The 12,578-nt window shown below is 30.6% G+C and overlaps 1 protein-coding gene across 4 annotated transcripts in view; it reads right to left on the bottom strand.

Moving 5' to 3' along the window:
- The window catches only part of LOC107437325 (nessun dorma), a 57,236-nt gene that overhangs the window by 14,978 nt on the left and 29,680 nt on the right, over positions 1–12,578 (bottom strand). For all 4 annotated transcript variants that reach the window (XM_043052616.2, XM_043052615.2, XM_071183729.1 and 1 more), the window contains exons 7-8: positions 8,357–8,510; positions 1,733–1,992 (exon numbers count right to left, since the gene is read on the bottom strand). In XM_043052616.2, coding sequence (XP_042908550.1) covers positions 1,733–1,992; positions 8,357–8,510 — 414 coding nt within the window. The remainder of the gene's footprint in view (positions 1–1,732; positions 1,993–8,356; positions 8,511–12,578) is intronic.

Consider the following 12,578-nt stretch of genomic DNA (forward strand, 5'->3'; position numbering starts at 1 on the left):
CAAATGACGTAGCCCTTCATTTAACAGCCTATAACTTATTGAAAACAGATAAATCAAACACCATATTTCTAAATCTTCAATTTTTTACTTTGAAAATGATACCTCATTTACTTAATATTAAGTTTAAAATTTTGGTCATTTGGTTGCCCAACTTAAAACATGTAACTGAACAGTGCAGAAAAAAAAAGTTCTGTTTTCCTTCTTTCTAATAAGTTTATACATCATTTAACATGTTTTCCATACATTCCTTGTTTTTTCCCCAGCTTTTTAAGGTAAAAGGAGAAACAATTTCACAAATATCATCTCTAGAATGTAAGCAACATTTATGAACTTTCGACATTGTGATTAATAAATGAATTTTGAATCAAAAATCAAATATTTACCAAGAAAACAGTAAAATTTAATGCTATATCTAGTTGGTTCATAAAAAAAGCTTCTTTTTTTAAAAAATAAAATATGTTACAAAAGGCTAAAATGAAATCCAGAAAATTAGCATCAATGCACCAATTGTAATGATTTTGCCAGTAACGAGTCAAGGAAATGAGTGATTGGTAGGCTTTGCTAAGAAAAAATAATTCCTTGGATGGGAGAACAAAAGCTTTCAGAAAAAGAGTGCAAGATAAAATCTATTATTAAAATTATAACCAATAAATTTTTGGAGGATTTTATAACGTTAAAAAAAAACCAAAACATTTTGAATCATTTCGTTACCATCAAAAATACTCCCAAAGCATCAGAACAAACTTTAACAATAAAGGAATTCAGCCCACGGATTAGAAGATTAAAAAATCCTAGTTATATATATAAAAAACTAATATCCTAACCCTTTCTTTCACCTCCACCACAATTTTTGCCTTTTTTAAACTGTGTAGTCCCATAATCTCAAAAAAGAGGTCAAAGATTTCTCTATTCATTTAGCAACATGGGAGAGTTTCATATGGCAGTCTAGTTTAGCAGGATAATAATGGTGAGAATTTTAATGCAAGCAAAGTATTGCTAAGTTGATGATATTTCAACTGTTTGACAATAAATTTCCATCTAAATAAAGTGGATATAGCGAATAGTAAAATATTTTAAATTAAGAAAAAAAATTCCAGCCAGCATAAAAAAATTCCCTGATAATTCCAGGTGGGTGGACACTCTGAAAAAATAAACTTTTCAGTTAAAATAATAAAACTTTTTGATTCGAATTCGCAATATTTTTAAAAAAATTCTAATATTATGGCCGATACATTTGCATTTTAGAGGGGGAAAACACACTAATTATTTCCTTTTTCGCATTTTCTAAAGCTTCATCACATTAAAAAAAATCAAGAAATCTGTAGCATTAACTACTGGAAAAACACCAACGGCGAAATCATGCGTGTCGGATTCTTCAAAAAGGGGTTACTAAATATGTGTTTTCATTTTGAGATTCATTTGTTGTAATAAACAATATCGTATTAAAAATATAGGAATTTAAAAACTATGTGCACAATAGTAAAAACTACAAAAAGTAGAACAAAAATTTCTGCAGAAAAGAAAACCAAAATTTTTTACTTCCCAAAGGAAAAATCTTTCTGCAAGAACTGTGCTACGTTCTGCAACAATGTCGCCACGATTCTGCCAGGGGGCTGGAGAATACGCAGGTAAACAGGAGATAGTCGGAAAATACAGGATTCTTTGTTAAAAACCAGGAGACTTGTCAGGTATCCAATTTCAAATAAAACAATGAAAAAGAAATCCAAGTTACCTTAGAATTACAAACAATGGTGTCTTGCAAGACTGCTTCTGCACCTCCCAGCAGCAATATTCCATGATCAGAAGCATTACTGTCAACAATGCATCCTTTCATGTGAAGTTTTCCATGATGGACAACTACAGCGCTCAGCAGATCCTTCTTCACTCTTAATAAGACATTCTCAATTTCTATAATTCTGGTGCAACAGTTTAAGAAGACATCACTGTTGCCTGTTGCTTCAAGCACAATCTCCTTACAATCTCCTCCAACTCCTAAAACGATACAAGGAAAATGTTACATGAATTACCAAATCTTTCAACAAAAAATAAGCACCTTTTAAGTACTCAAAAGATATACATTAACAAAATTATATTCAAAGACTTTACATGATAAAATAAATAGTTTCTGACATAAAGAACTCTTTTCTTGATTACTATTAGCCATTATAAAATGATCAAGAGATTTTTCGGTTCTTTATCAGAGGGTGAAAAATGAAACCTGAAATTGAGAATATCCTGCAAATTACAGCAGGGATGCACATGAGAGTGCAATGATCTCACCGAACCCAGCTCAGTAGTCGCACACGCTGACTCGCGAGTATTTCATCAAACATGTAAAATGATTTGTGCTTTCTTTTGCTATGGATCGACAATACGTCGAAATGGATTGTGGTTGAATGAATTGTGAAAACATTGAATAGAACAATTTGAAAAGCACGTAATACGCAGCGAAAATCGACATACTAAAGAAAAAAATCTCCTTTTCAAAAACACCCAATGAATAAAGCACCTTTAAGGGCTTTTAAAAAACGAAAATAAGTACCTTTAAGCACTTTTTAAAAACGCTAAGCACCATGATTACATTCAGCAACGGATAGTTTTTTTTCACCCTGGAAGAAATAGGTTTACCCGAATTGGATTGGGGACAGGGTTCGTTGATTTAAATTAAACGATTTTTTAAAAAAAATCATAGATTTAAATCAACTGATTTTTTTAAATATATATATATTGATTTTAGAAGTTAAAAAACAGTGTTTTAAATTATTAATACTTTTATTATTTTCTTTTCTTAGTTTTAAAATTTATTTTAAATAAATTGCTGCATTAATTAATTTTAGTTAACGAAATTACATTCTTTCTTAGTGTGTGCTAAATTCCAACACATCTGAAATTTCATTTTTAAAAATCTTTTGATTCTTAAGACTGAAAGTACAGATTGAAGTAAACATTTAATGCTGNTTCTGTCGAATTGAGGTTATATTAAAAAGAAATTACCCTAATATGCCAAAAATAGGAAGAAAAAAAAAGGCTAATTAATTAAGATATTTTTTCCTGATATAGCGTTATTCTTCCCTTTCAAAGTCTATTTGAGGCAGTAGAGTTATTAACTGGTAACAGGTATTTTTTTCTGATAATATGTTTACAGTATCTTTGACATTCTGAGATTTCCTATAAAGAAATTTTGTAAAAAAAATTCCAATGAGGGCATAAATTAAAAAAAATTTTTTTTTAGATGATTTAATTTAACATAGAATTAAAAATGAATATTTTAATATAAAAATATATAGATTAAATATTTATTTATTTTTTGATGAATGACTACATTTATAAGCACAATCTGTTACATTTATTTTGTTATATAAAAGTCAAGCGAAAAAACAACAACATAATTTTAAATTAAAATTATGGTTTGCTAATCGCAACTTTAATTTAATCTGTCCAAGCCAAATTTGCTACTGCTTAGGGTATCTTCACAAATTCAATTTTAGGAAAAACGATCTAAGTTTTATTTTTGTGTTTCGTAAGAAACGAATTAATCCATATTTTTGTGTTGATTTTTTAATATTTTTAATTTTTGCAAATTATGTCTAAATTTTCGCAAAATAAATACCTCTCAGAAAAACCTAGACAGACCCCTTTCATTAAATTCTCCATTTCTTCTAGTCTTTAAATTTTAATTATGCATTTGTTTCAAAATGGTTGCTATGCATTCAAAGCTATGTATTATAATGAAAAATTATATTAGTAAGTCAGAGCTTCTAAAATATTGTTTGAATATTAATTTAATTTTGATTAAACATTTATGAAGTATTTTTAATCATAAATTGCAGTTCTTACAATGTGTTTGAATAAAAAAAATAAAAAAAAACTGATTTAAATAAAAAAAAATTCGATTTAAATCAAAACACTCACGAACCCTGATTGGGGAGACCTTTCTTTCTTTCAAAAAGAAATATCTAATATTAAATCATTTTGTAATAAAATATTGGCGACAGTCTGGGAAACTTCTCTGAGGACATGCCATCAGAATTTTGATCCTCTGCAGAGGGGATGGCTTCATTGCTTCAGTAGCAAAACAACCTATGTGTGAAGTCGAGCACTTCACAATAGAACTTCTTTCAGGGTACACCCTCGGTCCCTTTATAGGCTGACCAAGGTGGTCACTCACCCGCAGTCACTGATGCTTGACTTCGGTATTCTACTGAGTACCGTGTCTTAACGATCAGTCCACTGCTGGATGAAAAATTGGAAAGTAAATAAATGTAATGAAGCAGTTAAAATAATCAAAGATCTTTAATATTTATGAAATTTTTACATCTAAGCACAATACGGCAGGTGAAAGTTACTTTTAAACAAATTTAAAATATCAATTGAATTGCTATGAAAACTAAGTTGTGTGTGTTATTTGTTGGAAAATAAAAAATAGGGTGCATAGCCAAATTATTCAACAAAAAATAAGCACCTTTTAAAAACTTTTCAAGCACTCAAAAAATATTTTTAAGCACTTGAAAAAATATCATGACTAGGCAGAGTTGGAAAGTTTTTGACAATTCACGGTTTTATCATTTTTTTACCGTCATGTCAAAAAAAAGAAAACCTTTTGGCACTGTTTCTGACAATTGTCAAAAATCATGAAATTTCGAATCACGTAAAACAAATGGTGTTTTCATACGCTGCGGAGTGACAATACGCCGAAATAGATTGGGATTGAATTCATTGTGAAAACGTTGAATAGAATAATGTGTATTTTTGCATAATTCAAAGTGAAAATTAAGCTCTTTTTAAAAACACACAATGAAAGAAGTACCTTTAAGCACTTTTTAAAAATGCTACGCACCATAAAAAACAAATGTTCATTGTTTAAATTAATTACATCATTGCTAAAACAACTCATTGTTTGACAAAGCTCATTATGTGTTTTAAAATTTTAAATATATGATTCTAGTTCATTGTCAAAACAATCCTTGATTGATGAAAATATAGGTGTACTTATGTATGCTGACGATCTTGTTATTTGGACATTGGGCATCTAGCCCTAAAAGAAGAGCAAACGAGAGACTCGAAATTTCCCTAAATAACGCTATGTCCAGACTCCTTTCCAGGTGTTTAGAAAACAATATGATCGTCAACAAGGTGAAAACAACCTACCAAATCTTTTCATTATGTCACCAACCATTACAACTACATATATTGTATAACAATATAGCCCTACCGTATAGTGAGAGTATCAAGTACTTAGGAGTAATTTTCAATCGTAAACCCACTTGGAAATTATCTATTGATGATATCAAGCAACGGGTTGAGAAGCGTATGATACTCCTTAAACCCCTCGCACAACTCTACTTGATACCTATAAGACTTTTATGAAACCTGTCATGACTTACTGTAACGCTCCTTTTATTACAGTATCTGAGGGAGGTATAAATAGACTGGAACGACTGCAAAACAATGCACTTCGTCTTGTCACCGGTGCTGTCAAGACCACACCCATTGACGTACTTCTGTTAAATACCAATGAATTACCTATTCAATATGAAATAAAGAAATCAGCTTTGAAGCTCTATCAGAAACTAATTCGACTACCTCATAGCGTTATGTTGACCAAATTACANAAAATAAGCACTTTTTAAAAACTTTTCAAGCACTTTACAAAAATTTTCAAGCACTCAAAAAATTCATATTGAATCAATGATATTATTGAAAAACAAAAACTTTTTACGAACAGTTTTAGCATTAAAAAAAAAACCAAAAAGAAAAGAAACGGACGTAAATCGAAACAATCAGTACTTTCCCACATCACCGAGTGAATTCCACTTGACTCTGAACTCAGAACAAAAGCACCCTTACCCCCTACATCAAAAAAGTGTTAGAAGTAAAATAAATAAACAAGAATAAAATTAAAATAAATTTAAAAGAAAAACATTTAATAAGGATCTGACTCTATCCGAATTGGAGCTCTCGGGTTTCAGTTTCGAGTGTGCGCACATGCGCAAGTCATATCGTGGGTACGACATGAAGTCCGTGTGTCCATAACAAACATCCCATTTTTCGTGAAATGCAGTGGATCCGCCAGATATCACTGAAGGAGAGAAAAAAATTATTTGTGAAAAAAAAAGCACTTTTTAAAAACGCCAGCTGAAAAAAGCACNATAAATTTTATGTATTAATTAAATTTCACATATGAATATAGGTTTTTGACATTTTCGACATTTTTGACCATGAGGTTTTTGACGTGACGGTTTAAACCATGGTTTAAACTGTCAAAAACTGTCACATGTCAAAAACCTGCCAACCCTGGTTCATTGTGAAATGTAGATCTTTAATGACAGAGATAGGTGAAAAATATAAAACAATTGCCTTACAATGGATTCCATTCCACAGTGGTAACCCCGGCAATGCACTAGCCAAAAAGTTGCATTGTTAATCCAGCCCCAAATAACTTGGTTAGCTATAAATCCACTTTGTTAAAGATTAATCATGCAATTAAGACAACACATATATCATTGCTAAAAGAACGGACAAAAGTGGGGAAATGACATCCTTAATCTCCCCGATTGCCCAAGAAGCAGTGCTGTAGCTGCTTTTCGTCTTGCTACCAAGCACGATTGCTTATACGCCCATCTTTTCTGTCTTAAAATAGTGGATAATCCTGCCCGCCCCCTCTGCTGCAGTGGCGCGACGATGAATACTGAACATCTTCTCAACTGTTCAGTTCTCACAAAGAACTGCATCTACTCCCGATACTAGGAGGCCAGAGAACTTTTGTTCAATTTAAGTTCTTGATTTAATTTTCGTGTTTGATGTTTTGCTTTTGTATATTTCATATCTTTCTGTACTTGTATTTCTCTTTTCTTTTGATCTGTGTACGGCGTTAGGATAATGTCTATATCGCCTGCTGCATTGGAAATAAAAATTTAAAAAAAAAAAAGTTCATTGTCAATGATATTAATTAAGAGTGCTGAAACACAATTGAAACTTTGATAATTGATAAAGGCATGAGAATAAATTAAAATTTTGAATCAAAGTTTGAAGCATATTGAAGGTTAACATAACAGTGATAAGGTAACAGAGTTAACATGACAGTAATAAAATAACAGTGGTAAGAAATTTTGTTTGTACAAAGATGGTCTCAAATCAAGTACAGTACAGAACCCGTTATCCGGAAATCAGAAAACCGGAACGAAATTCGATAAATTTTCCCGCCATTTTTTAAACAAAATTTTTTTTTCTTATAAGATTTTAGGATTTTTCTTTCTTTTTTGAAAGATGTTCACCTTACCATCATTTTGGAAATAATCATTAGTGTATTACTTCATCGTTTTTTCTTCTTTTCAAGATTATTTCCTAAAAAAAAATTTTTTTTAGTTGGGTTTAACAATAAAAAAACGGCTTTTTGTAGCGATTCAGAAAACCGGAAAAATCAGTTATCCGGAATAGTGATGGTCCCGATCGTTCCGGATAATCGGTTCCCTACTGTATAAAGCATTTCACTTATTACAATAATAAATACCACATAAACAAAAGTTACAAATAAGGTTGTACTCTGATATGATCCAAATTTGTTTTTTAAAAAAAAATTTATTATCCCCAAAGTGATTAAAGTGTGTAATTGTATTTTATTTTATTTCATAATCGTCGTTGAACAGCCACCCAATTTAGGGTTTACGATGACTAATCTTCTTGCAGCCCGATAATTTTGAACCCAATTCAGAAGACAAGGTAACTCCTGGATCAAGTATCGGGTGAAATTTGCTTTCGTGGAGGACTTTTTAATGGAATTAACAAACATTTGTGTTATATGGAGAGGAAAACGACGAAAACCTCCCACGGTTTGTCAGGCTGTGAGGGGACTCTAACCCATGAGTCAGTCTATCACTGAGGATATTTTACGTCAGCATCAGCAGTGTGGTTGGTTTAAATAAATCTGAATTATTATGTCCAATTATCAGTGTTAAGCCTGATTATGAGTTTCTCAGGTCAGGGGTCTGTCTGGGTTTTTCTGAGAGGTACCTATTTTGTGAAAATTTAGACATAATTTGTGAAAATTAAAAATTATATTCAAAGATCAACACAAAAATATGGTAAAAATAGGAATTTATCGTTTTTTAAGGGATACAAAAATAATATTTTACGAAGTATTTTGTGAAACTACAGTTTTTCTTAAAGTTAAATTTGTGAAGGTGCCGCTAAACGGTAATAAATTTGGCCTTGACAGACCCCTGCAGGTATACCCTTTTTTACTTTTGGACAGGAAAAATCACAGTTGTTAATTTTCACATGGTCGTGGATGGATCATTTATATGATATCTCATGTCCCTGAAGAAATAAAAAAAAATTATAAATAAGATATAATTACCTTGAACTGTTATAGGCTCTTCAACCCATCCTAAAGTATCACATATGTAGGTACCGGGAAAAATTATAATTTTATCTCCAGCAGAACTGGATTTAAAAGCAGTTTCAGGATTATGTTCGAATTCCAGAATCCCATTAGAATCAACAGATAAATTCTAAAAAGAATAGAACACCCTTCATATACAGTGACAATATTCAGAATAGCAGATGCAAATCTTATTATAACGAGCTTGTTGTTAAACACATATGCAACAAAGTTCTCACTCAATTAAAAAAAAAAATTCTTCAAGGGCTTGCTTAGTAATAGAATCAGGAATATATATAGTTTATAATTAGTAATACAGTTTATAATTAGTATAGCCAAATCCTTCAACAAAAAATAAGCACCTTTTAAGCTTTTAAAAAATATTTTTAAACACTATATGGGTCATTCTCACAAAAACAGTCATTTTTACGTTCCCAGTATACTTGTCTATGACCTATGAATATCTTTTTCTCAGGGAAAGTGTCTTTCAGAATGCAGAATAACAAAAAAAAAAAATATATACATATATATATTTATTATATAATAATTATATACCATTATATCATTCCCTCACTAGTCCCCACTGCTGACTTGAAAAAAAAAAATTGTTTCTAAAAAATAATAAATAAGTTAACTAATTGGTATATTTTATTTTAGAATATTGAAATACACAATTCAAAAAATCAATTTTAAATTTTATTTCTGATAAAAATATTACTACAGCACTTTGTCTATTGCATCACTCCTGTACAACAATATGTTTACCACCCACAATGACAACATAATAAAAATATTTTAATAAAAACTTAAGTAGTTTACATGACATTATCATTGCAGTATGTTTTCATCTTTTACTTGGCTGTGTAACAAATTTGAATGCATCAAACCAGGTAAAATTTGCTGCATTTATCATGTGGTCCCTTTTTAAAGTAAAATAGAATATAATGTTAAAAAAAAAGGATAATTATAGGTTGCTTTCGTGTACAAATATATTTGTAAGTGATTGATTTCAGAAATCAATTTGGCCTAACTGTTATTTTGAAATTTCATTAAATTTTTCATTCCGTCACTAATGTATAAAATGAGGGAATGATTCTAAAGCATTAATTATTCAAAAGATGAGTATATTGTTCAAAATCTAATTATTTTTTTGCTTCTTCGATTTCACTCGTATTTTCATTAAAAATTACAGAAGTCAAACTACTTTAGAAAATATTTTTGAATGAATTGAATTAGCCTGATTAGCTTCTTTAAAAATTAAATTCTGCAAAGAAAAGAGAATATGATCGAAAAAGGTCAAAAAAGAAAGGAATGAATACAAATCCAGAATATTCCTTATTTTTAAAAAAGAAAGATCGGATTATGTACCCAGGGGTCTGGCTATGTTTTTCTGAGAGGTACCTAACTTGTTAAAATTTAGACATAATTTGTGAAAATTAAAAAATCAACACAAAATATGGTAAAAATATGGATTTATCGTTTCTTATGGGATGCAAAAATAAAATTTTAAGAAAAGTATTTTGTGAAACTACTGCTAAACGGTAATAAATTTGGCCTGGACAGCCCCCTTGTACCTGAAAAAAAGTTAAAGGGGGCCAGTGAAACCTGCCTCCCAGATGACTAGTCGTAGTTTGAGGATGAAAAGGAAATAATGGAAGAAAAACTCTTGTAACTACAGGTTGAAAATACAAGCTTTAATAGAATCAGATAAAAATGTTAATGAACTATCATTGAATGACAATTTTCCAGGACCTTCAAGTAAGCAAATCACATTAAAAATTTCTTTGCATACATAATGTTTTGAATTTTAGAAAAGTTCATTTGAAAATGATAGGCGTAAAAAATTGAGCAAAATTGAAAAGATACTTGATGTACTTGTTCAAAAAACTAGAGTTTGTTATAAAAAGTGATTTTATAGAATTAAAAACTAAGATCCAAAGCAATAACACCAAGAAGTCATCTAAAGAAATTTCAGGGCAAGGAAAGTATATCATTATCGGCATGCAAGCTGTTGGTTTTTGGTGTAGTACTATGTTTGTAAGTATGAACTAATTTTAAAATTTTAGCCAAGACTCACAAAGAAAAAGTTATTTAACAGAACTTACAGTGGAAAAGTTTTTAAACAGTACAGAGCATTTTGTTTCTTAAAGTGATTTCTGAAATGTAGAATACATAAAGAATTAGTCAAATGATAATTTTAAAAAAAATTATGTAACTAATGAAACTTCAAAAAACATAGTTTTTTTTCTTTAATCTGATGAATCCAGAATGTGCTCAGGTAAAAAGGAATGTGAAAAAAAAAAGATAAAGGAACTAAAAAAAGCGCTGCCTTGATACACTAAAAAATCTACATAAAAAAATATTTATATGAAAACCCAAATTGTTGCATTAGTTATCCTAATTTTTGTAGAATGCACATGCTTCCCATAAAATAACCAACAATTAAAGATGTGTCGATGCATAGTACATGCTAATTGGATGATGGTTATCTCTAAACTTCATGAGATTAATATTACTGACTTTAAGTCATCCGTGTGCAATAACTTGTGTTTTCAACTGTGAAGACTGTTTGTTTAGGAAATACCCTAATTGTAAAGATTAAATGCTGATTTATAAACAGTATGATGATAAGGAACTATTTAAGCACAAAAAGTGGGTATTAGAGAAAGAAAAAAAAAAGACATATAATGTTAAAAACCAAGGAAAGATTTCTAATAAACCAATAAAGATAAAATAAGAAATTAGAGCTTCCAATTTAATTAAAGAGCTAGAGGTGACTTACCAAAATATATGGTACATGTTGCAAATTTGTAGAAAACAGTAAATGAACTGAAAAAACAATTATCAATAGATTTAATAATAGTACATATTTGTTTTAGCGAAAATTAAAGTTGCAAATATAAGGAAGAGATTCAGTCTGTTCGTTTTGGAAAGTGTTGGCAACAGGTAACTGGCACAGGAGTCTTTTTTTAATTATTTTTTATGACCGTCGTTGAGCGGCCGACCCAATTTTGGGTTTACGACTGCTAATGTTAAACTCTGTAGCCTTGTCATTTTTTAACCCAATCCAGAAGACAAGAAAACTCCCGGATCAGTACTCCTAGAGGTATTGATATGTTATAGGAACATGGAGGACTTTGAGACTCGACAGATTTAACGTGCATTGGTTACCATTTACTACACGGGAAGTCTTAGGCTGGCGGGGATTAAACCCATGAACTCTTGGACATGGGCCCAGTGCCCTACCAACCCGGCAATGGTGATAAAGTAGTTCCCAACTCTTTTAGCTGCAATAAGTTCTTCCCTTTGACATTATGCAACAGTAATATGGGCACATATCAACCCAATGAAGTGGATTTTGAGTAAGAATGAAGTAGAACATGTTTTCATGTCTGCAGTGATGGGCCGTCAGTCCCATATAGACACAAAGAAATGTTTCATTTGATATTACAACATGTAAAACAGCTTGCTACTGGTTTTCTAAGCTTGACTTGGAACTATAATGAATACACAGACATGGAAAAAGGACGAAATAAGGAGTTATTACGAAATGAACAGCGGATCAGAAAGTGGCAGAAAGAAAGATGTGCATAAGTATGAGACACTTGTTCCTGTATTAGACAAAAATTGCCTGGGAGTAACTTTTTTTAAAGTTATAAATGAAGATATTAAAAAAAATTATAATAATAATAAATCAATAGAATGATACATAAAACCATTCATCAGCACTATCCATGTTGACCAAACTGCATATAGTTCTAAAAATAATATATTCAATTTTCATTGTCTCTCTCATTTTTTGCAAGTGATGCATCAATTTCGTGTAAACATTATAATTTAGAAACAGCATATCAGTCTCCACTCCATTATGTACTAGCACCAAGATACAGAAAAAATAGGAGATTGGGTGGTAGTCGAGAGTGATAAAATTTTATATCCCGGCGAAGTGAAGATGATGCATTCAAAAAATGTAACGGTTCCAAGTGTAGGAAAATATAAATGATCATTTCCTAGACATACATAGCTATTTAAAAACAAACATCAGAAAAAGAATCCTATCACGCGTGAAAATCATTCCAGCCAATTCTATTCTCATAACCTATAAAAACTATTATAGTTATAAAACAAAATTACAATATACATTAAATATGCTTAGTATGCTTTAACTTGTTGAAGAAACACATGTATTCAAATAAAA

The sequence above is a fragment of the Parasteatoda tepidariorum genome, chromosome 7, assembly GCF_043381705.1.
Source record: "Parasteatoda tepidariorum isolate YZ-2023 chromosome 7, CAS_Ptep_4.0, whole genome shotgun sequence".
Lineage (NCBI taxonomy): Eukaryota > Metazoa > Arthropoda > Arachnida > Araneae > Theridiidae > Parasteatoda > Parasteatoda tepidariorum.